The 26,065-nt window shown below is 42.6% G+C and overlaps 2 protein-coding genes across 12 annotated transcripts in view; both read right to left on the bottom strand.

The window, feature by feature from the left end:
- The window catches only part of fcho2 (FCH and mu domain containing endocytic adaptor 2), a 38,251-nt gene extending 37,592 nt beyond the window's left edge, over positions 1 to 659 (bottom strand). For 3 of the 9 annotated variants that reach the window (XM_030355231.1, XM_030355232.1, XM_030355233.1), the window contains exon 1: positions 428 to 658. In XM_030355231.1, coding sequence (XP_030211091.1) covers positions 428 to 460 — 33 coding nt within the window. In that variant the 5' untranslated portion in view covers positions 461 to 658. Of the gene's footprint in view, positions 1 to 427 lie in introns of all 9 variants that reach the window. The other 6 variants (XM_030355229.1, XM_030355230.1, XM_030355234.1 and 3 more) reach the window with 6 other exon arrangements.
- Positions 660 to 1,450: 791 nt separating this feature from the next.
- tnpo1 (transportin 1) lies at positions 1,451 to 25,654 on the bottom strand. Of its 3 annotated transcripts, none has more exons than XM_030355239.1 (25): positions 25,488 to 25,653; positions 25,216 to 25,329; positions 23,183 to 23,258; positions 22,115 to 22,264; positions 21,046 to 21,152; positions 20,656 to 20,789; positions 19,860 to 19,941; positions 17,881 to 18,003; positions 16,020 to 16,138; positions 15,527 to 15,587; positions 13,381 to 13,558; positions 12,774 to 12,926; positions 11,506 to 11,731; positions 10,846 to 11,017; positions 10,503 to 10,589; positions 10,209 to 10,358; positions 9,817 to 9,975; positions 9,221 to 9,308; positions 8,885 to 8,983; positions 8,684 to 8,779; positions 6,682 to 6,757; positions 5,621 to 5,720; positions 5,313 to 5,387; positions 4,831 to 4,968; positions 1,451 to 4,619 (listed from the first exon to the last, which is right to left on the bottom strand). In XM_030355239.1, the coding sequence occupies exons 2-24, from the start codon at positions 25,318 to 25,320 to the stop codon at positions 4,861 to 4,863; spliced, it is 2,724 nt and encodes a 907-aa protein (XP_030211099.1). In that variant the 5' UTR covers positions 25,321 to 25,329; positions 25,488 to 25,653; the 3' UTR covers positions 1,451 to 4,619; positions 4,831 to 4,860. The 3 variants fall into 3 exon arrangements, 2 of the variants coding, with proteins under 2 accessions (XP_030211099.1, XP_030211100.1); XM_030355240.1 differs by having other exon boundaries at positions 10,251 to 10,358; XR_003976618.1 differs by lacking the exons at positions 1,451 to 4,619; positions 6,682 to 6,757 and having other exon boundaries at positions 25,488 to 25,654.
- Between the last annotated feature and the right edge of the window lie 411 nt (positions 25,655 to 26,065).

Here is a 26,065-nt window from a genome sequence, read left to right as displayed (position 1 = left end):
TAAAACTATTCTTCAACTTGTTCAACATCTGGCCTCTCACTAAAACTTTGTTGCGGAAGAATATGACGTGTACGGCAAGAGCTGACCGACAAGGAAGACGTCCAATGGTATTTAAGGACAGGGTCCTCCACATTCCAGTCTGCTCCGTCACAGCCAATCGGAGCAGTCGGTAGTGGTTCCTTGAACTCCCAAGTTAGATTGGTTTACAAAGGCCCAATCCCGGGGCGGCAAGATAGATCTCCAAAATTAGCACTTATTAACGGTCTAAAACCCGGCGTTCAATAATATACCACGGTTTGGACCATGCCGTATTTAAGCACCGGTGTACCGTCCAATATCGTTCATTCTTGTATCATTTGAATAATAAGCGACCTCACAACACAGGGGTAGTATGGGGTTTAAACCCTGTAATAATAGCGTTACTTACCCAGAAACTCTCCAGGAAGTAGGGCGTTATCATCTTGTCTTATCCCCCTTGACCGGGCCACTTTAATGGTGCGAATTCAAACCGTAGGGACGTGATTTCTCCGCCGTCCTACCCCGTTCCTGTTGTGCCGTTTCACTGCTCTCCTCCAGCCTTCCTCTGCCTTCAGACCAGACTCCACCTCCGTGTTTTCTACTTCCCAACCTCACACACACACATACACACACACACACACACACACACACACACACACACACACACACGCACCGTGAGAGTTGGGTTTGAAACAGCGCTACCAATGGCACATTTAAATATATAATAGAATATCACTGTTGTAGGCGGAAGCTACGGTTTGATTTTGCTTTATTTGTTGTGGTAACGCGTATCGATGATTTTTTTTCCTTCTGGGTAACTTTCCAAGGAATCAGGGCTTTTACTTTGAAACTAGAGAAGTACTTTTACTTTGAAACAAAGTAGCTGTATGCAGTTGAGCAGAGTAGCGTGTAGGCCATGCGCTGTCATTGGGTTTGTGATCGGGCAGCAAATTAGGAGGCCGACCAAACGTGACCGGTCTACTCCCTGCGGGAAACAATTCGTATGCATGCAAAGCATTTGATATTATGCCGACAAATCCCCCCCCCCCCCCCCGTGTGTGTTTGTGTGTGTCGTTCATTTTCTTATTCACCTTTTTTCAATTAATACAATCTTCAATTTTTTTGACCTATCCAATAGTAACATTCTAGGCTAGATATATTGTTGTCAGACAATTCTTGCAGACATATACAGTGGATACAAAGGTCCACAGCTACCGGTAACTAAAATAACTACCGGTGGTTATTTTTTTGTGATGTCATTAATACTGATATAACTTTTCTCCTTATTGAAGTAATTGTTTCCATTGAATCATTAAACACCTTGCAGTTATTTTAATCAAATCTTTAGAAAACACGTTTGTTGTGTTCTGAGGATACCCAAAACATTATTTTTAATTAGCTGTTAAATTGAATATAAACAAAAACGGACAGAAACAATGTAAACAATTTATTCTGAACAATGTAAAGATTCAAGCAATGGTAACCAGTCACACCCACTTGATCATTGTACAAATATTGTTACAAAAATTACTACAGTACAATATAGATTCTTTGCATGATCCAAAATATTTGGTGGCCCCAGTAGTACTAATTTTACTTTATAATTCAGCAGCTTATCAAAAAAAATGCATAACAAGTTTATTGAAATGAAATGCCTCTAATATTAGCAAAAAGATGAAGGCTAAATGGATTTCCAAGGCTAAATGGCCATCAAAAGTGAGGAGAATAAGGAACAGACATTCAATATTATTGGTTGTCGCTTTACAAAATACATTTAATAAAGCTCTTGAGTAAAAATTCTAATTTGGAAACTATACTACTTTCATGGCAAGCTCTTATTTCGTGACGTTTTTCTTCTAGTTACTTTAACTAAAGGACTCTTTATCCCCTGCAAATACATTTCTATTGACACCGTCCATGGCTATGATCTCTCATGGCAGTGTGTACACATCGCTCTGAATTACAATCACTGTGTGAAAATACATTTGTGCAAGTTACCTTTTAATTTTCTACATCAGTTCTCCCCACTGATGACCATTCATTTGTTGAACAACCTACTGTTTCCTATCGCTCCATTCCAGAGGCTGGTAAATCTCATTTTGTAGAAGATGGACAAGGCAGACATGGAGTGCAGGGGGGGGGGGGGGGGGGGGGGAGAGAAACCAAAACATTAAACGCAAATCAAACAATCGACTCAGACAACCTGAGGTTTACGAAAACACAGAATTCAAGTCGTGTTACAAAACTACAATGCATAGCAGCAGTCAATTCACAAATGCAGCCCATTAGAGACAGTTTGTTTCGGTGTCTCAGAGACCAACACAGGGCTTATACCAGGCCAAGGTGTATATGTTTGTTTTCACATGCAAAGACAGCTGGAATGTGACACAGACTACACATTTACTTCCGGGTAGATGCAACACAATGTGGCAACAACAAAAAAGGTATAAGTGTTTACCTACATCTGCCTCCACTATATTCCATGATGTGATACATACTGAATGGACGATTCCTTTAAAATCTAACATCTGGGATTTTCGATTGCATAACAACATCAGTTCAATATATATAATATATGTTAAGTATGTATACCAAGTTGTCCAAATAATTTATATCGAAAACGAATGGCTAAACAATTAGTAACAAGTATGGGAATAAAAGTTTTGCAGAAAAAAAACAATTGTATTATGTGTGTACACTGCCGCAAAACTATACTTAGGCTAAGTAGTGCTATAGTTGCTATTGAAGTGCTTGGCATTTAAAACACAAAGTAAAAAATACTGCAATTATTACTCTGACCTGCAGAGAGAGTGTGTGTGGAAAAAGAAGGTTGTAAAACATAAAATGTGCTCCCTAATCATTTCAAAACATCATGGAATACGTTCAGGCTGTGACATGAAACAAAAATAAACAGACAAAAGCAACAACAATATTATGTAGTTTCACAGTATTTAAAAGGACGCAGAGAAGCAGAATACACCAGCGCTCTCAATAGGATTAAATCTCATTAAAAAAAACTTTTAAAAATACCAGTGTTGAAATAAACCAATGCTGAGCAAGGCCATAATATACCTTTTATACCGTTTCCTATATAGAATTAAAGCCCCCCACCTCCCTGTCTTGATTATATTCCCCTATGGGAAGGGGGCCACCAACATGTTAGGGATCAGCTACTCCACAACACCCAACCACAAGCACTCGAAACAGTTCACAATCATCCTCAAGACCATGCTTTAAGAAAAGCTACCAGAAAAACTAAACATAAATCAGAATTAACCGTTTTTAAAGAACCCCTCGGTACCCTTAAAGATAAACATTTAATTGACGTCGATATGAAGTTCCCTAGGTTTGAAACAGCCAACTGATTACACACCTCACAAAGAAAGACACGACTAGCTTTCGTGGTTTGTATGGAGATAAGGAGATGAATAGGTGAACACGGAAGCAGGACATCATCCATCTTCACCCCCCAAAGGCTCGGATGTCAGCAACAGCTGATGAATGCACAGAGCTGCGTTACGTGGCGTTTAAATGTCACGACACAGGCCCACATCCCACCGCCAATAAAGAAGAGTTAGCTGGGAAGCCAAAACATCTTGAGCCGTGGGCCTGGCCCAATGCTAGAAGGTCAAGCCATCGAGATCAGATCCCCGTTTGTTGTTTGGTATACCCGCTCATGGTAGACTACAGTAGTCACTCTCTGCTAGAAGACAAAGAAAACTTAGAGTACCCGGCTTAAAAAAAAAAAAAAAAAAAACGTATTACGGGGCAATGACCAATCAAATTCAACACACAAACACAGCACTCTTTTGCCGGGCAAATTCTGTTATGATGCAAGCATGCTGTCAAACTGAGAAAAGACAATCGTATTCTCACAAGAGACAAAGAACATCGACAGCTTCTGCCCTGGTGACCAATGGGAACCTGTTATTACTCCTTCAATCATTAGAGATTATTAGAAAAAACTCAGTAACCACTAAAGATGGCAGGCTGTTGGGACCTCAGATATTCAGAAGGTTTGTGGTGGAGTTTCACTAGGACACCACCGTTGGTAGACGGGTTAATTTAAGGATCAGCTACATGTTCTGATTCACGGCAGGTCCAGGATTATTGACTCTAATTTAAACGAGCTATTTCCCCGTTGTAAAGAACCCTCTACTCGAGTAGTAGGACTCACCAACACTAACATCGATTACCTTATCTTAGATTGGTCTTTTTATATACGTTTTAAACCCTAAACAACACTTGTATTTAATACCAAAGTAATAATGAAGGCAGGTAAAAAAAGAAAAAGAAAAAAAAGTTATTATCCTATTATCCTGGTTGACTGCTGAGATGAGACGCAAGTTTTCCTCCCGTGATTTAAGTTGTGCAGTCATTTATTTTTCCTCCATTCCGCGTATGCTCGCGGTGCATGGAATACGGCGGACCTCCCCATTCCTCCCTCCCTGTCCATGTGGCTATGAGGGGGCCCTCTCTCCCCACCCTGTCCCTCCCTCCCTCCAACCCTCCCAGCAGGCAGACCCTACCCAGTAATGCAAAGGGCAATGTGTTCCCTGGATGAAAGAGGCTCCCTACAACGTCTCCAGATAGTGATTGACCTGTAGAAGGAAAACACAAAAAAAAGACTTAAAATGGAGAAAAATAAAAGTATTCAATAAATAAATCAAAAAGGAAATATTTGAGGAAATGAATAAATCAAAACAACATTTCTCGAATTCTAGCTAGGTTTAGGTTCTCTGAACGAGACGAAGATATGAGGAAGCCGAAACTGGAATGATGAATGAAAACAAGGTCACAGGACGCACTGACCCGACTGACTGGGCCCTTGGCTCGTGAGCGCTACACGCCATAGAGGGTGGACAGGCGCTCCTTCAGAGGAGCAGGGAACTGATCCGAGAACCGCTGCCAGTTCTCCTCTCCAACCTGGTTCCTGAAGCCGTGCAGGATCTGAAACCACAGGAGAAAGGAGGTTAACAGGGCTTCAAATTAACGTTAAGTTGCAAAATAAGCCTCACGGTTGATGTTAAAAACAGTTGCATTTTTTGTTTGTTTGAAATGTGGCTTAAAACACCCTCTGTGATATACATTCCAACTTTCCAGCAGCGTAGAAAAATCTCAGGTAACTTTTGAGAGATGGGAAAGATTTAGAGGGTTGAGGAGCAGAGTTTGAAGATGTTCAGTGAAACATTTGCTTAGCAAATGTAAATGTTGTTCCTTCAAGTCTGATCATGACCCAAAATAATTCAAATCATGTGTATAAGATTGCAAAAAAAATAACGTCTTTTTTTTACCTTACAAAACATGTCCCGTAGATCCTCCTTCGGATTTACCCAGGATGCAACTGCATCACAAAAGAATATAAAATCCTAGAGGTGGAAAAAAAAACAGGGTGTGGGGGAAGGGGGAATCGAAAGAGATGGGGAGGCGGAATTGAAGTAGCACACGATTTGGGATCATCTCATTGCTATGTTCTCATGAGTTCTAGAACATTAGAGTTCAAGAACTTAAGAGTTCTAGAACTCCAGCGTTCTAGAGCTCTAAAACCTTAGAACACTAGAACTTTAGAGCACTAGCCCTCCATCATTGGTGAGCCACTCACCTGCACTACACCTCCGGGGTTTACACTTATCATGGTGCAGATTCCCCGGAACGCAGAGTCTTTTTCCTCATTGTCTCTTATGTTCCGTAGAGACGTGCACCTGGGATAGGGAATACCTCTTTTAAAAACACCACACACATAAACAGAGCAATACTTTCAGGAGACAAAAATTAACCAAAAGCGTGTTAGATTTTTAAATCATTTAAAAAAATAAAATCTTTAAATATAACATATCACCAATTTATACTTTCTATCCATAATCCTGTAAAATACTGCTTTGTTTAAGAGTCTTAAGCATTATTCTTAACCTTATCTTAAGTTAAAGTGAACTTCAAGCAAAAATATCAAACCTGCTTGGAGATAATAAAAATATGCTTTTGCTCTTAAAATAATGAATAAGGTAGAAATGTAAGCATACACATCGAACACACCTTCAGAAGCTGCATATTTATATTAACATAAAAATCCTCCTTATGTCTCTGTCATCTTACTCTCCCTGTTGTTTTTGGTTATGAGTAAAGTATTGTGTAGCCTTATCTATGAGCACCCCAGAAACATAAATGTACTTATCTAAACTGTCAGGGGACTTCTGAGAAAGCCACATGTAGCTGGTGGTCTAATAAATAAGAGAGGGACTTGGCCATTTTCAAAATTATGCTCCCTCTTTTTATCTGCATGTACTTTTGTTTATATACCAGCAGACATGTGACACTCCCCTGCACTCTTTGGATCATTAGCGACAGATAACGATGACAAGAACTGAAAATTAAATGAATTAATGTGTAATACGTGAAGGTGCTACTGAGGCAAAACAACAACATCACAAGTAAGGCCTTATAAGTGAGGACAGGGTTAGTCACATGGTTGGCAATGATTACAAACTGATCCATACACTTAATAAACAGAAAAGACTTGAGGTCACAGGGAGGGGAGAGAAAGACGACAGTAGCAGGGGGAGAGAAAGAGCAACAATTCTCAGGAGAGGAAGAGGAGGAGCAGGAGAGGAAGAGGAAGAAAGGGGGAGAGGAAATGAATGAAATAAAAGATTGAATAATACACACCAGGGTCTTATAAACTGCTGTAGCATGGGTGCCACCTCTTGAGGACAAACGTAACCAAGACGACCAATTGTTATTGCTAAGGTAACGCAACCACGGTTACACACCACCAAACGCCAACCAAGACATGAGCAATGAGGAGGGGGTGGGGGGGTGGGGAGAAACAAATAAAGAAAAAACAAAGAACTCAGAAACATGAAAATCAACAGAATCTGTATGTGAATAAACAGACGGTTTCACTAATGCAGATTATTACAACCTCCCCCCGGGGTAAAAGAGGGGAGGAATGCAAAATATGACTATAAAACACAAACACGTTTAAGGGAGATCAACGTTTTTGTTGTTGACAACACGGTCATGAAGTCTATCAAGAAAATGAACTCATGCCACTCGCATAAGAGGAATCCTAATAGTGTGGCAAGGTTGGAATAACTTTGGGGATCGAAGTGACCAGTTACAGTCCAGTCGACCATTTATTTCAGAGATTTCTCCCTTAAACTCACACAGACACACACACGTTAACATAATTGTTTTTCATCGTAAAAGAAAAAAAGAAGATCCAAATTGTCTGTTCTCTCTAACGGACAGATTTACTCCCAGCCACTAAGATGGAGGGCGACTAGTCCCGCCCTGCAGGTTGGTATGAGGCAGAGAGGAGGAAGGAACCTACGTTTAAGAGACACAAAACTATGCAACATTCTCATTAACAAACAGGCATTTATGAACAGTTAAATGGTGCATGCAGAAAGCAGATGGTAGGCTCATTAGAGGTACAGTTCAGTGCAGGATATATATACGACCAGACAACATGACGTGATGCAGTGGGAGTGGGATTAATCTCGTTAGTGTATCTTTATCATTACGTTTTCGGCCACTTCCACCTTCCCTCTACGTTTGTTGTGTGTAATGGTACATAGTACAAATCGGTTCCCAATACTGTCGATTGCTCGACAGAGGTATGGCCTCTGATCCACAAAGCGCTGTTGCATGTCAGGGCCTTCAATTTTGGTTGAAGTTGGAAGTGGGAGAGAATCAAAACAATAAGAATGTGATTGGACAGTTTGAACGGACATTGTTATTTTCTTTTGGACGTATCCTGCATCAAACATTTGCTATCCTTAACAACATTCAACATCTATTAGCAGAAATGCATCCACATTTAAAGAACAGTAACTAAAAGCAACAAATAAATAAACTGACAACGAAAAAACAGGTACACATCTACAGAGTCCCTATGGTGTCTCAATTTAAGTGGGGGACATCTCCTTTAACTATATAGGCTTTTGATTGGTTATGGTTCATTTTAGCTACTCAATAATAAACCCACAATTTAGTATTAGCTATATGAGCAAAGGTTAACATTTTTAGCCTGGATTAAAGGTGCTTTATGACTATAGGGGGATAATTTAAGTATTATATCTGTCCATGTGCTACAAAAATCTTATTTTCCTCACAATATGCCAAATGCTTTGTTTAATTCCAATACAATACCTACATTCAATGTACAAACTTTAGCATTTTATGTAATTTCAAGCCTGGCAACTAACATGGCTTGTTTGTGTCTTTTCTAGACATAAATATGTCTGTGAGCTTGCTAATCAGTCTCTGAAATAGTTATACGTTTGGTATGCATACCTGTATGCATATGTTGCAGATGTTTCTGAGAACAACATTAATTATTACACCAAGCTACAACATTCTGAGAACCCTGGCTGTGCTTGACTGTGTGTGTGTGTGTGTGTGTGTGTGTTTGTTTGACTGGGTGCGTGTGCATGCGTGTGTGTGCACCAACCTTCATTTGTGTCACTCCCTGGTTACGTGTGTGTGCGTGATCCGTGTGTGTGTGTGTGTGTGTGTGTGTGTGTGTGTGTGTGTGTGTGTGTGTGTGTGTGTGTGTGTGTGTGTGTGTGTGTGTGTGTGTGTGTGTGTGTGTGTGTGTGTGTGTGTGTGTGTGTGTGTGTGTGTGTGTGTGTGCACCTCCCTCAGCAGCGCCACCATGTGGTACCTGTGTTCTCCAGCAGCGTCTTTGGTGTGTTGGGCCTGTTTATGATCTCCACCAGCAGACGCAGTGCCTCGGCAACGTACGGCTGCATCTCCGGCCCTGCGTGGTGGAACCCAAACAACACACCGCGTCGTTCTATAGTCCGGGACATGCATGTACAACCCATGGGTGGAATGTGACTAGTCTAGAAGGAGTGGCACGTACCCATTTGTATCGCGATCTCACCAATAGCCCAAGTTGCGTTGTTGCACACAGATATCAACTCAGGATTCAGATTAGTACCGAGTACGGGAATAAAATCAGCTGGAAGGAGAGAGGGGATACACGCAGACACAGATTGAGGAACACACAGGGTACCGATGATTTCTTTATGTTATTGTTATTATATACCATTAAGCAGATTTTTTTTGCTCTGAGCATGACGATATATTTGATATTTCCAGTTAAAGCAAAGCCAACAGTAACTGGTAATAACAATCCCATGGTCAAGAATGTTCCTGAGTTTTACTGAACCCTTCATAATGAAACCATTTGACGTACCGATGCAGGGCTTCACATGGTGGAAGCAGGCCTTGGTCAGATCCCCCAGCAGAGCAAACGAACTCTGGCGGACTTCAGGCATCTTATCCTGGAGGAAAGAGTGGGTTAGCCCTGGAACAGCAATTGCGCATTATCCATTCATTAACTAATCCAGGAGATTCTACAAAGGAATATACTGCAACGGGACGCTGACCACGCCTTGTGCAAACAGGCCATAACCGGTTCACAAAGGACGTGGTGAGCACTTTGTCGCGGCTCGGCACGGCAAACTCACAGCGAACATCGGCAAACACAAGCATTGGTCGCTAGGCGACTAGCATAGCGTCGGTTTCTTGAGCTATTATCATTTTGAATTGTGTTTCGGTGGCAACTCGTCTAGTGAGTTTGGTCCGAATGCAAAAGTTTGCACTCCGAGGGAAAACTAAAACCTCCACCGAAAGCTGCGTTCAACACCTTTGTTCGGCGGTGCGCAGCGCTTTACCGTCACCGCCCGAGGCATACACATGAATGGAGTCCTGAGCGCAAGCAACGTCCAATGGGAAGAGGACAGGCCTTCACTCTGTGTTCTACACGTTGGTCTGTCTTTGTTGGTTCACCTGCATGCACTGGTACATGAGCGTGAGGATGTTGCTGCGAGCCACCAGCTGCTCGATGTTGCCCCCTAGCCCCTCAGCCAGTCCGCTGAGCAGATCCAGAGCTACGATCATGAAGTCCTTGTCCGGGGCCTCGTACTGCTCTGGCTGTGATTGGTGGAGCTGAAAAAGAGCGGGAAAAACAGAGTGGAAGAAGGAAGGAAAGACATTTAGGAAACAAACCCTTGAACTTTAGTAGGTATAAGTAATAATAATAAAGAATATTTTACACTATGGCACAATCAAATTATTATTCAAATAAAAAACATTCAATACATACAAAATACAATTTATTGAAATTGAAATACAAGAGATCACAGATAGTACAATATTGTGTGTATATATATTAACCGTACAGAAATGCCTCCAGAATGTCCTCCTGTGTGCTGGTTGCTCACCATGGACTGGGCAAGGGTCTTCTGGACCAGGTTCACACAGCGCTGGTACACAGGCTCGCAGTACGGCAGGAAGCCACTCTGGAGGGCCGTGGCCACCGACGACAGACACTGAGGAAGAGGATGGGGGATCACAATGTGGCAGTGAGCGGGTGCTCGACTCCCAGCCGCCAGGTCTGCGGTTCAAACCCTGACCCCACACAAGATGCCAAACTCCAAATAAAACATAAAATGTAAAGTCTTAAAGAAATGTACTTCTAGTAAAGGGAAGAGGTCTTTGTCTTCGTCCTTAAGTTCGTTCCATTTCTGGATCAGAGGAGGCATCAACATCTGGATGTACTCCTAACAACAACAACAGGAATACAGAAGACATGCTTATTAAACAACCATGAATCTATTGGGAAGGCCTACGACATGCCGATGATGAATCTATGACATCTTGAGAGTTTAAACATAAGGATGGAACTTAAAGCTCATTAGGAATCAACAGCAAATAAGCTTTTTGTTTAATGTATAAATGTGAGGAAGCGTTGAGCAGTATTTGAAGGTAGACTGGTCCCTCGGCCCACTGCCCTAGCGCCCGTGCCCCCCGGCCTACCGGCTTGTTGAGGTGGTGTCCCACCGAGTCGGCCAGGGTTCCGATGGCGTCGTAGAGGATGAGCAGGTTCTTGTGCTGGTACTTGCTGAAGGCGAACACCAGCGTGTCCAGGATGTAGGCCAGGTAGGGAACCAGCTCTGTGCACGCCTCCTCCTCCAGCGTGGCGAACGCACTGACAAGGGGAGCGTTTAAAGAGAGAGGAGGAGATATAGAGTCAAGGTCTTGTGAACTCTATTCAAACTCTAATCTGATGCAGTTTGTAAAAATAAATTATGATGAACTTTATTCATCCCATAGGTATCCCAGCAGAAGTACAGGACTGCAATAAGAACTGAAAAGGGATTTTAATATTCAAACATCCAAATATGGATCTATGAAAAATATAATTACAAAATGAGTAGTAGAAACAATTCACAGTGGATGTAACGACAGTTATGGTATGGATAGAAGAAGCCTTTGAAGATGGCGCTATGTATTTATTTATTTTTTAATTATTTACACACAAGTTTTTCACCAAAGTGGTGTCACATAAAAAAACTGAATCCAGGTACACAATAAAAAATAAATAGAGTGTCCTCAGGCATAGACACTCCCACACTCAGACACCTACAAACACACAGACACATACACACACCCACACATGTACTCCTACACACAGACCTGCAGGCAGCCTCCTGGACCCTCTTGTTGCTGTCCAGGATGCGTTTGAGCAGCTCCGTCATCAAGGGCTTGAGGTAGGAGTCGGGGGGCTGCGACACCACCCAGTGGGCATAGCGGCTGAGGGTCCAGCAGGTGATGGAGCGCACCAGGGCATTCTTGTCCGCCAGACACAGCACCAGGTGGGGGATGAGCTCCGGCAGGTAGGTGATCATGCCTTGCATGCAGCCTGGAGGTCAACACAACAAGACCGTTAAACATCTAAATGACACTCTTCTAATGTAGCTCTTAATAACCATATCCGGAATGAAAAGTTTCTCAAGCACGTCGACTAGTCATTCTGTCAAAGGAGCTTTTCTCTGTAAATAGTCTCTTTCTGGGCCACTTTTGCCCTAGGCCTAAAAAAAAAAAAAGTTTGGTTCCTGTTGGTTGTCAGTTGAGGTCATGGGTAGGTAGGGAATTTATTTTATTTTTTTATTTTATTTTTTCCAGCGGCAGCGAATGATAGGTAGGTTGTTTTCATTTAAAAACGAGAAAATTCGCTCATCCTCGTACAGAATGAAGAGGTGCTGTACCAAAACGTAATTATAGAGGTGCTGTACCAAAACGTAATTACATTAAAAAAATAATAATTATTTTTTATTTTTTATAAAACTCATAAAATAATTTGGGTCGCACATAAATTGACAGGGTCGGTCGGAAACCGGAACCAAACAAAATTTTTTTTTAGGCCCTATCAATGTTTTCTGAAAACCACAATAACTGCAGCTACAACTCAAACCACTAGACGCTGCTTCTGGAACAACTCATAGTGCAGGTTTAAAAGAAAACATTTAATTCAGCTATCAAGCCAATTGATCGAAGTTGACAGGTATAGTCTCAAAGGACTTCACAGGCCCACATTATACGACAACCCCAAACAGAAGGAATCACGCCTCAAATCCAATGGGGAGGAGACCTTGAGAGGGAACCAAGAAGTGGGAAACCTCGTCCGGGGACGGTTAGGAGGGAATAGGTGCAGAATGGGCCGACATAATAAATCATCATCGGGTTAGTTCCTCTAACATTCAAAACAACGTCGCTTCAGTCCATGTTTTGCATCTTCTTCAACTCTTCCCCGATTTCCCACCTGTGATTCTCAAATGTCCCTTCTGAGATTTCCTAAAATTTCGAACTTGGATTACCCAATGTCACTCCTAGAATTCCCAAATTCCATTCCCGAGATTGCCGTCATTTCCCCCGTGGGATAATACAGGTTGACGTCAACGTACCCTCTGCGATGGCTCCCAGGACCAGGATGCCGGACTCTTTGACGACCCACTCCGGGTGGAAGAGGAGCTCCTTGAGGAGCGGCAGCAGGTGAGCCAGGAGGTCGTCCCGGAACACGTTGGCCAGGACGTCCAGCGCCGCCGCAGAGCACTTTCCTGTAGCGCACACACACACACACACACACACACACACACACACACACACACACACACACACACACACACACACACACACACACACACACACACACACACACACACACGTGACTTACAAGTGTGACTGAGAACAATGAATTCATTCAGTCTCAATGTACATGCTGCAGGACATAAACCAACAATCGGCAGTCCCTTTTCACAAATGGTCATTAGTATGCAACCGCTCAATTCATCTTTTAGATTTCAATGGGCCTTAATCAAAGGGCACAGTCCAAAATCAAACGACAACCAGAGTAAAACAGAGACAAGCAGTCCCTGTACGGATGCGGCCCTTTGATTCTTGAGAAACGTTCTAGTTTACGTACTTTGAGCAAAATGAACCGCCGACCGAGAGGGCGGAGCTCCGAGGGAGACACTCAAAAAGTGAGACGGCGGGAGAGAGCGGCTCACTCACGCAGGTTCCAGTCCGAGATGGTCTCGTCGTCGTCCAGGTCGTCGTCGTCGTCGTCGTCGCCATCGTCGTCGTGGATACCGCCTCCCTCGTGGTGCTGCGCCACGGTGCGCGAGCGGTGGAAGCGCGGGCGGATGTCCTGCTCGTTGTCAGGGACGGCCTCGTCCTCCTCGGTGTCTCCCTGAGAACACACCACTGCTCGTCATCCTCCCAGCAGACCACTGAATACTCATATAGTGCCACAGTGATGTTATTGGTAGGCATCATCGTTATTAAATAACCTTATTATCATTTATTAGAGCTAAGGTAGGCAATTTGGAGACGTGCCAGAGTAAGCTTGATTTTTGAAAGTATCCAAGTGAAAATATTCCACCCCTCCCTTCTGGCCTCCCTCCAAAGCCACTCCCACTAAACACGAGACTAGCCCGCAAGCTTTAGCTATAAGTCGGCCTTGTGGAAGACAAGGGTCATGCACGATGGGTGCACGGGCAGATTGGGTGCAGGTAGCATAGGAGGTATGTAGACGGACAGGTAAGCAATCCAAACATTATATTCTGTGCATAGGAAGATGATGGTTGGATGAGCTTATTACAGGCCCGCAACAGATACTTATATCGGCTCTGACAATGAATGAACACCACCATTGTCTAGTTAGATTCGGGGTCAGTTTTCGGTCTAGCTTGTTGGTCTTGTTGGACACATTTGCGCCTAAAGGCTGCCTTAAGCAACACTACTCCCAAGTTGTTCTTAGCAGATGATTACAGGCGGTCTACTGGTAAATATGAACAGCATCCGGAACAAATACCCCATGTCAGATACCCCCACCAACCACGCAGACTCAGAGACTGGTAGCACTGGTAGGCTAACAAACGTTTGGTCATAGATCACTTGGATTTCTGATCAGTAGCATAATTACTGATGTTATTCACCAGTTATTATTTAGCTGATCTTGTGTTTTTGCAAGAGGGGGGGTCTTGTGTTACACGGGGCTGTCTGTCCCTCTCCTGCACGTGCACTACATGTACTTTTATTGTATTCTGTCATTGCGCTAATAAATAATCTAAACCTGACTATTTCAGATGCTAAAAGTAACATACATATATATATATATATATATTAGTGCCGTCAGTTAAACGCGTTATTAACGGCGTTAACGCAAACCAATTTTAACGGTGTTATTTTTTTTATTGCACGATTAAGGCAATTTATTATTAAAAAAAAAAGAAAAAAAGCTTATTTTTTTTGCTTTGGCTCGAAACAAAGAAGCAGTAGCCTGACTGCTATGTTCAAGGCAGTATGATTTTATGTTCATCGTTTAATTGCACTATAGGCTTTTTTTTTGTATCGTCCTGTTTTGATCATTATATGCCAATGTTGTTATCAGTAAAAAAACATTTGCACAAGGCAAGCCGATGCACTTATCCATGTTGATAAGAGCATTAAAATGAGACCAATTAATGGGACAAAGAAATCAAGGGATATTTAGCATAGAAAAAAGATTTGCGATTAATCATGAGTTAACTACGACATTAATGTAATTAATCGCGATTAAATAGTTTAATCGCTTGACAGCACTAATATATATATATATATATATATGACCAAGGCAACAGGACAGCTCTGTGGATGGTTATAATGTGCTTCTGCATAACAAGGGAACCATATACCGGTCTTGCTACAGAGACAAGAGTTAAAAACAGGAAGAAGAACTGCGTTGGCCTTGGTGTTGGTTAGCAAAAAACACTGAGAGAAGCCAGCACTCTGGTGTAGGCGTACTCTATACTTAGCTTCTGATGACACAGACGTTGTACCATGCTACAATCTTCCTGTCAGCTAACATGCTATCTGTTTGACGCAACAAATGGGCGAAGTTTTCAATTATTATCATTATTAGGAGATACATTGTGCAAGGAACATACACATTTTAACTGCATAATAATATATCAGCAATTAATACATCCCAACATATCAATCTACACGCTTTATTCACCTAGCAGCCATCTTGGTCCAACATGCTACCTAAGGGTGGCAACCAAATGTAGAATCGGCATTCAGTTAGGATATAGTTGTAGATGAATCAGAGCCAATGGACCCAGCTAGTGTTTAGACCCAAGATGGCCATTAGGGGATTCAGACCGTATGGACTCACCTTGAGCAGAATGATGTCAATCTCGGAGTACTTCATCCCGTTGACGAGCACAGGGGTGAGCCTTAATCAGAAACAGACAGCACAGGGGTCTCAGCCAATCAGAGGCCAAGGAAAGGCCAAATAAATCTATGTTTTTTCTAGCGTGGAAGGATACAGATTAATGTGTCAGAGGGCGGAGAAAACTGTAAAATACAGAAAGGGGGGGGGGGAAGTGAGGTGGTAGGTCAAAGGTCAGGAGTACCAATTCTGAGGGACAACCCCCTCAAGGTCTCAGGTGAGTTACTACCCTGGTCAAGTTCACCTCCTCAAAAGGTTTTCATGTTGGTTCCACGCGTGTGCGTGCCTGCGGCTTGCGTGTGGGTGGGTGTGTCTGCGTGTGTGTGCATGTGTGTCAGTGCATGTGTGTGTGTCTGCGTTTGTTTGCATGTGCGTGTGTATGCATGTGTCTGCAAGTGTGTGCATGTGTGTGTGCGTGTGCGCATGCATGTCTTACAGATGGAGATGTCCGGCCAGGACCTCCTTACACACGGGCTGCTCGGCCAGAGTGAGCCAGAACTCGCAGGCCTCCAGCGCCACGTTCTCGTCCTGGTCCTGGGTCCGCTGGAGCATGTACTGCAGGGACAGAAACACAGGGGTCAGCTGAGCCTGAAGCCCCATGCAGTACGGTACTGTACTGTACTGTACTGCAGGGACAGAAACACAGGGGTCGACTGAGCCTGAAGCACCACGCAGTACGGTAATGTACTGTACTGTACTGCAGGGACAGAAACACAGGGGTCAGCTGAGCCTGAAGCACCGCGCAGTTCGGTTATGTACTGTACTGCAGGGAGCGCGAACACTGGGTTCAGCTCTGGGCCTGTAGCACCACGCAGTCCCACGTAAGGCAGGGTGAAGGGATGTGGTATTTGCTTGGATGATAGGCATGTGACAGAAATTAAAGGCACACCAAAGAACTGACACTTCCTGGGTGCCACTTCCTTCTTGATCGGCCGATTGGGAAACCCGCAGATCAAGATCAGAAAAGTGTGTCTTGGAGATGAGGAAGATCCTTCGCATTGGCTGTGAAAACATGATTACTGGGGAGACTATGATGATATTATTCACACTCACACTCTCCACTGCCCAGTGGACAGAATTTCCCAGGGGATTATTAAAGTACTCATTCTGAATCTGGACCAGATGGATGAGAGAAACATGACTCAGGATTCAGGCCAGATTTAGGGCTTGGTAATAATTAAATATTATAGTTTATCCTCTTTGAATGGTATGTATTGTCACAAAATTAATGTAGACTTATCGTGATCCCCAATTGTTCTGGTCTAATTGAATTATGATTCAGTGATGTTGATAGGTTTTCAATGTAGTGAGTCCCCGGGACCCACAGGTGGCGAGTTGGGTGGGTCCCTGAGAAATTCAATGGGTCCCGAGTCGACTCCCCAGTTTAAAAAATGTGTTTCTTTTTTATTATTATTCTATTTCTTAAATTAAATTAATAGTGTTAAACTCCTTGATGGTGGTATGATATGGTTAAAGCTGGAGTACTCAACCGTTCATGTTTAACACTAGAAACGCCGGGCCATTTTTACTTACTCCTAGCGCCGCAAGAGGGGTCAAATGACCCCCTTAGTCATTTTAATGAGAGGCTGTGCATTTGCACATAATGGTCACTAGGTGGCGCCAATGAGCTATTACCGCGCGAGCGCCACATTCGTGTGTGTGTGTGTGTCACAAGCCTAGTCCTCACGATTTTGTCATAAATGTACATATATTCAATCAGAAGGATTGCAAAAAAATCCTGTTTGATTTGCTCATTCGACACGAATGAGCACAGCATCGAGCAGCGGAAACGTGGGTTTATTTACTATGAAGTTCGTATTTTTAATTGTTGAAATGAAATCAGCGGTGACGAGCTAGTTGTTTTGGTAGCGGCTAAATTAGCATGTCGCGATACTTTGTACAGGGGATCACGTCTGCGCCAAGTAGATGCGCAGAGGGTTGAAACAGCGCTTGTCCGATCTGCTCACAAGAAGGTTTCTTTGGCCAGTTACTGTGATTAAACACGAGTTGTTTAATGTTCACAATGTATCGTTTTTCATGGGGAAAATGAGATGCGTCCCCGGGACGCATGGATAGTGAGTTTAGTGCGTCCTTTCAGATTTTAATGCGTCAGGGACGCAGGACGCGTACCTAGCAACATCACTGATGATTAAAAGATTTGCACTTCAAATTACCCATAATTATTGTGATGAATAAATGTGTCGATATCGCCAAGCCAAAATTCCCCATTTACGCTCAGCTGACCACCGTGTGCTCTCCATTCACAATTATGATGCAGTGCAGTACTCTCAGCTCACCTGTATGATGCTGTGCATGTGAGGCAGCAGTCGGTCCATTCGGACCTCCAGCAGCATCACCAGCGCCCGGCACACGTTCTTCCTCACCTCAGGCTCCTCATCTGTTGCCAGGGCAAACAGGTTCTGGAGGACAGCCCAGAGCGGTCACACGGTCGCACACGGTCACACACGGACACACACACGGACACACACACGGACACACACACACACACACGGACACACACACGGACACACACACGGACACACACACACACACACACACGCACACACGCACACACACGCGCGTAAGTCAAAGTAACTTATACGCCGAAAGATGTGACATTATTTTTCAGAATTTCAAGTCGCCACAATTGATACATTTTCCTTCCGGTCACATGAAGCACTTTATCAATGATGATAAACAATGGTGTTTATCAGCATCGATTCATCTGTAAATTCACCGAAAATCGGAAGATACAGAATTGGAATAGTCACCTGCAGTAAATAATGTCACTCCAACCCCAACACAAAAGATTGATTACCTCACCACCCCCCCCCCCCCTTCTATGACAATCTAACACGCCATGAAACTGATTGATTTCCTGCTTAGAGAAGTAGGTTTATCCATGGCCCATCTGGGGCTCAGGGCCGTGTCAGGGTCGTCCGAGAGAGCAGGGCCGCTATTAAAATAGAGGCACATAAATGTTGTTTGTGGACACGGCAAGAGACGGCACGAGAGCTGGCCGGTTTTCACGCCTGGTGAGTTTAAAATGCAGCAGGGAGATAAAATCCTCTAAATGAATTGGATGGATTCAGGAAAAAAGGCCAAATGTTGCTCTATTGGCAAAGCGTGGCACTATAAGGAGAGGGTTAGTGTTTGCCCTCACAGGATAGTCCGTCATGCCGATGATAGAAGTGTCCCACGCAGGGCATATATTTAAAGGGTGTCCTGGTTACCATGACACCGGGTGTCAGGTTCATGAGCCATTAAGCCCGAAGCACACGGCCGTGTCAGGACGAGCTGATATAACATATGTGTACATTGTTAAATAAAGGCTTGGGAATGTCCCTGGCAAATAAAAAAAGACTTGAGTACTCGACGGCGCAAATGATATAAATAGAGTCGCCGCCCCATTCACCCTCCATGTGCGCCACTCCATCAGAAATATAAGATTCCATGAGTTTTTTATGGTGGACTTAGATTCACACTCCCTGCTGTGTGCTTGGGGCTAATGGTGTGTTCCAGATGCCTCAGACACCAGCCTTAGGAGTTGCACTTGTGACGTAATTTCCTGTCTTTTGTCACTTCAAGCGTTCCCGTACGTCTTTGTGATTGTGTCATGTCATCGGCTAGTCGTTGTTTAGTGTTAGCTACATTAGCCTCTTTAGCAAAAACAGCTCGAATAAAAACAACACAACTTTACATTGAATTGCACGCACAGCAAGTCTGTGCAATGCATAAATTGGTGACCGGAATAAAGTAGCAATGTAATCAAGTGTGTAAGACCATTTCAAATCAACATTAATATGAACAACGTGGTACAAATACAAAGAAAATAAATCTCTGTACGGAGGCAGCCATTTTTGTTGAGAGAGTCATCAATGAACTCGGAATTCTCTCAGAATTCCGAGGGGGATCGAACAAAAGGGGGCGTGCCTCCGTGAATTGCGCAAGAAAGCTGTGAGATTTCCCCACTTGCAACTCGGAAGGCTGCCGTCCGAGGGATCAGGAACAAACCATAACTGAGCCATTTCAATGTCCATCACATCGTGACATCACAACGTGGGAGTATATAACCGGTGGAGCTCGTTTTTGGTAGACTGGGAGTTGATCCGTCTAACGTACAGATGGAGTGACTGACATGGCCAGTGTTGACTTAAAAAAAAAAGCATAGATGATGAAATGGTGATTGCTATTACTTATTCACATGGCGGTGTAATATAGGCCCTTTAACTTTTTGGTGGAATTCCCAATGCATTTTGCAACAGTTGATACTTGCCTCCACGAAGGGGTCGATGTGTAACATCAGAGCCTGGGTTCGGCTGATGATGAACTGATTGACACAGGCAATGGCGTGAGACCTGCAACACACAGACGATACTTCACAAAAACCATAACCAGCATGCGTCTTCGTCACTTTAGCTGTTAAACTTCAAGGTGTAGCGGTAGGTGTGTCCGAACACTGTTCATGTCAAGGTCTGGGGAATTATAGTTCAGAGCAAGGTAAGGTATCTTACAAGTAAGATAGCATTCCTAGGATAAGATAAGATACGGTCCTCTCAAGAGTAGCTTGTTTCCGAGCTACTGTGCGAACATGGGGGTGAAGCATGGCATGTAAACAAAGAGAGAAGCACGGGTCAGGCGAGTGTAGATTACATCAGTTATAGGATGTGATTTAATTGATAACATTAATGAAATAATTATGGATCAGCATTGAATTTCCAGGTCTATTTTAAGCTACGAGCTAGTTGTAATTTGATGTACTGCAGCTTTATCTTGAAATTTACTGTATTGTCGTATTTCAGGAACTGATTTCACGTTTCAGATGCTGGTGAGTTACTTTAAAAACAACCATATCAACATCTCATCTCATTTTCATTTTCTCTCATTCTCGTCCGCTTATCCGGGGTCGGGTCGCAGGGGGAGCAGCTCAAGCAGGGGGCCCCAGACTTCCCTTTCCCGGGCCACATTAACCAACTCTGACGGGGGGATCCCGAGGCGTTCCCAGGCCAGTGTTGAGATATAATCTCATATCAACATCACTAATTGGAAAGTCAGTAAAAAATGAAGCCCACCTTATCTTAGGGCTGACGTGCTTGAAGAACTGCAGGAACTTGGGAATCATGACGTTGAGCGGGCGGTCGAGAACGTCGCTGTCCAAGATCTCTGCAGAGTCCTCACAGATCTTCTGCAGCGCTCCGAACGCACCCTGCCAGAAGAAGAGGAAGAACAGATCGGCCCTCTTTAAAGTCTTCAAAGTTTAAAGTCGCCGTGCATGAACTGTGCTCTGCGACATGGACAAAAAAGGGACATAATCGCGGCCCTCATACCACAATTTGTCACCATCTGTTTTGATAATCTACACTTAAACAATTGCAGTATTGAGGCCCACTACATCTGACTGGAGTTAAATAACATGGAAACTAGGTCAAGTCTAAAGATCCTAATCATGTAATTACACTAACCTCACACGTGTTGTAATCCTCAGAGTCCAGCAGGAGGCACAGTTTAGGCAGGAGCTGGGGCCAGTTCTGTAGCTCTCCTTTAGAGGCGATGGTTGTGATGAGGATACCTGGCAGGGAGGAAGGGTTATGGGGAGGTCACCTCCAACACAATCATATGGACACAACATTTGATGATTGACCGATTAGATGAAGTGACTGTCTTCTTGCTAACGTTATTATTCAACTCTAGCCCCCAAACGAAAAGTGTACTAAGGCTCATTGCATAAATAAACACAACACAGTTTACCGCATATGTCTCATCCTGCAAGCATAGCTTTCATTAATGAAGATCTAACATAACATGGTGTGCTTCAAATGTTGAAACAATAGTCAGGTCAGGGTTTTTTATATACCAACGAAACTACCATTTGTTCTTGTATTTCGGTGTTGGATTACAAAATGAGAAACAGTTTGTGATTATAAACTAATCGAGCCGGCATCCGCATCGTAACACAGTGTTACTAACTTTAATAAAATAAATAATTTCTTAAATAAAATACCAAGTTGTCTTACCACCCAGGTCATGGAAATCGCAGACAGTTAGCAGCATTATGAAGAAATATTTGTGGAATATAATACTTCTTTGCTTTGCAAGATTCTTCCAATAACATGTTACTGGGTCCTTAACAAAGGTAGTTTCGTTTTGAAACATAATTAATGTTTCATAGACAGATCATTGCTGGCTTGTGTTCAGCTGTTTCAGATGGGGAAAGGCACACACTGTCACGAACATATTTGCAATCTCCAATGTGCTAATATTACAAGCTGTGCAACAGCATTCTTCATCTATTACTGTTGCATTACCGATTTTGTTTTTACAACCTTACTAATTTGACTAAGTTTAACATTTGACCTTTGAAACTTGATCGGATCTCTGTGTTAAGAGTCTGTAGAGAACAGGTATAAAGTTCAAATATAATTATTCTGTAAGAAAGAGACACTGTTCAGAAGAGATCAGCAGGTAAACTCTAAGCAAAAGGCTAAACATGCAAACAGTTTAAGTTTAAATAAAAACCATGGGGCTACTCACCCACAGTGGCCCGGATAAGAGGGGAGGAATCGCCAATGTTTTGAAGACATTCATTCTTGATGAAGTCTGAGACGCCGTTAGGAAACGACTGGTAGTGAGCCTTGACATTGTTCTTCAAAATCAGTCCACTCAGGGAGCGAGTGGGCTCATCTTAGAGGGAAAATAATCCAGTTAGAGACTTTGAGATATATATATATATATATATATATATATATATATATATATATATATATATATATATATATATATATATATATATATATATATATATATATATATATATATATATATATATATATATATATATATATAATATGATACACAAGGACACGATCAATCATCGTTGTCCTGGAATAATCCTGGCGCTTTAGCACGCATAAGGCAAAAAGAGAAAATAAAGAACGACACACAGCCATTAGTATGCTACAATCTGTGTGTGTTTCTGAATAAATATTTGAAAAACTATCCTTGTTTAAACCTGTCAAGTGTTAAAAACATGTCATGTTTATCGATTGATGATTCATGTTTTGAAAAAATACATAATCGAAATATAACCTTTTTTTGGTTCAGTTAACTAACCAATTCAGTTTGGTTAGTTAACCAGTTGATATCCGATTTGATAATTGTCATATAACCCCGTCACCCTGAATGTCTTAACAATCAGGCCGTCTACAGAACAGACAGCCTGGTCAAGAGTTGAGCGTTGCTAGGCGTTAAGTTTAAATTTAGAGTGACCCATATTCTGAGAGCCCTATCATCTGAGTATCCACGCCATATCCAGACAGACCGGTCACTCAAGAAGAAGCCGATTATATCAATAAATGTACCGCTACATTAAGGAGATGGCAATATTAGTATTCTTATTTTTATAATCGTAAACTATTAAAATGTATAAATAAATACTGTATGCTTTGAGGAACATAACTGAGATATTTCCCATTGAACACATTGTTTGATATTTCAGAGCCAGTTTTCTATTCTGTAATGTTATTTATCTCTGTGTTCAGGTCCTTTCCACCTATTTACCAACCAGGGTCATTACAATGTCTTGAAAAAATAAAATCTTACCTTCTGATTTTAGCTTTGTGAGAACGAATATCAAGTAGTTGTTAAAGTCAGGATACTGGTTGAGCTGTTCTAGTCTCTGGGAACAGGTATTAAGGAAGATTTGTCAACATTTCAGCCACAAAACAGCTTTCCGTCTTAATGCAAATCAGTGAATTAATCATTCACTGCGTATGAACGTGATTTCTTTTTAATCTCTGCTATAATATTCAATGGTTAGAGATGATCAGCAATTCAGAGAAGAGTCATTTGATTTCAAATAAAAATATGCTGCAGGCCTAAAAGCCATTGATGTATTTATTTTTTCTTGGCTGATGCTAAAGGGGACAATTCATAAAAATATAAAAAAATAGGAACTGATCATGGGTCCATACCCAAGGGCCATAGGTAGAGATCTGTCATGCAGTGGATCTTCTACGATGCATACAACTCCTACAAAAAGGATTGTAAATGTTAAAGCTAGCTGGCTAGTTAGCTTGTAATGAGATTTGTATTCTGGCCAAGTACAGCTGCTGCAGCTAGCTAGCTAGCTAGCCAGAACAGGAATCTAATTACAACCCTCCCTCCACTGAACTATACTACAACAGTGTACCGGGAACCACCAGATGGACCTAGGATCCGCAACCTCTTCGACTATTAATCTATTGATGCAAATTGTGATAGAATAATAAGGTGAAGCCAAACAACGGTTAACAGTAGGCCCTGAAAACACTGCCTGTCAGAATTAAAATGATAACTATAAGAAAGGCTTGTTAAGAATATTGATATTATAAACTCAATCGAATTAAAAGGGGAAATTAAAAAAGGGAAAATCAGGTGCAATGGATCCTATTAATTAAAAAAATAATACAACAATAGTGAAAAGGAGAAGACATACATTCCTAATTTAGCATATCAATAGTGATGACAGATGTTTTCCTCCTTTCATGGCTTACTTGGTACATTATGTTTACCCTGTGTTTATTGAAAAGTGATTTGTTGCTTGAATAGAATAGCTTTCCAAGTGTATCATAATGTTCATTAATATGTTTGCAATTTTGTGATTTAAATTAAATATAAAAAAATCGGAATGGCAAGGACAACAGCAAATCTTGAGAAGCACTGCTAATAACAGATGGTCCAAAGAGGTTGTCTCTATCATGTTCTTTTGCAGCTGGGAACGCAGTCGACTCTAGTGACCTAATATCGGTAACATTAGGTATATTATGTTTACATTCAATGCGAAAACATGTCCCATTCCCGATCAAGTGAAACACACCAGTAACACCATAGCAAGACATAGGAAATATGCAACAGCCTGCCTCATCATGAGCCAACAATAGGACGCACTGGATAGGAATATAAACCCAACAACACATCTGCGCACTGTACAGTAGAAGGTTAAAGTGGCGTAATGTTGCAGTTATTACGGTATTGAGATTAAAAGATCCCCGTATAAAGCTTAGCAACCCCAACGTAACGTTAATTAAACTAATTCCATTTTCCTCCACGAATCCTTTGGATTGATTTTTTTTATTCAGATAATTGAGGGGCGATCATCTATCCCATAATCACGAGCTGAGAGAGGGCGATTGCAAGGTGACGAATTCCCAAATGACACCTGATTGTTGGTAGGAGCCACCGTGGTAGTCAAACCCTGTTGTTTACAACACACACACCCGACACAACGTGCTGTTTAAAAAGACATGTTGGCTGCCAGAGAGCTTGGGAACAACACACTAACCAGTCTGGTGTTAAATCGTCGGGTGCTTCTATCAACGGAACAACATGCACACTAGCACACGTCAGAATAGCTGGCCATCAAGTGAACCCAGTCCCGTCAAGAGGGCCCTGACTACAGAGGGGATCGAACCCATTCCTGTCTAAAGAGGAATCGAACCCAGTCCTGTCTAAAGAGGGGATCGAACCCAGTCCTGTCTGAAGAGGGGATCGAAACCGGTCCCGTCTAAAGAGGGGATCGAATCCAATCCTGTCTATAGAGGGGATCGAACCAGGTCCTGTATAAACAGGTGATCGTCGGAGGCATGGAAGGATACTTGCTGGACGGATCTCTGGGTTGACGTGTCCGGCGACTGGGACTCCTTCAGGAGCTGTATGATCTGCTGGAGCCCCTGCTCGTCTGGCTTCCACTCACACTCCATCTTGATTTGCTGCAGTGGAAAAGGGCAGAGAATGCTTATGTCAACAACACATAACCCTTCGGTTTAAAAACGCGAGTCCATAAAGGTGTGTTCCGGAGAGCGACAGTAGGCCCCAATAACCCCGACACGTTGTCTAAGGACGAGCCAGTGAATAGGATTTCTTTTACCTAGCTAACACGCCACTCAGTAATGGGCTTCCTCAGACATCGACCTGTCAACCTCGGAACATCCGTTTTCGCAACAAGCCAGCTATTGGCTGTTAGGTAGCTGGCTATAGACGGGCTATAGTAGCTTCCAGGGATAGCGGCTGAACATCACGTTCATCTCGCGATAGGACCGTTGCTAGCATGAGGCATGAGAGCACTAGCTGCTCAACGTGCATCCGCAGAGGTCCTAGCGCCCGCCGTTTTACTTACATGTCTCTTATATTGAGGACCAACCATAAGCGCAGAGAACACCTCTATGAGAGAACACTAACATCTTTAAACAGACGTGAAAAAATTAATTAATTGATTCATTCAAATACAAGAGTAAATTAATAAATAATGAAATAAATAAACAAATAACTAAATTAATGCATCCAAACATTGCCCCAATGTATGCCCCAAATATCCGCATCTATTGCACCTTCTCACGTTTGACAAGTGCATCAAACAGTGGTCGTTTTTTTTGGTACACTTTAGTCAGTGTTTAGGTTTGTCGTGTATTGGTTGTATGGTGTTTGTCTTTGCATATGTTGCTGTGA

Source organism: Gadus morhua, chromosome 4, assembly GCF_902167405.1.
Source record: "Gadus morhua chromosome 4, gadMor3.0, whole genome shotgun sequence".
Lineage (NCBI taxonomy): Eukaryota > Metazoa > Chordata > Actinopteri > Gadiformes > Gadidae > Gadus > Gadus morhua.
The sequence above is the reverse complement of the archived record's forward strand: the minus strand, read 5'-3'. Positions and strand labels throughout refer to the sequence as shown.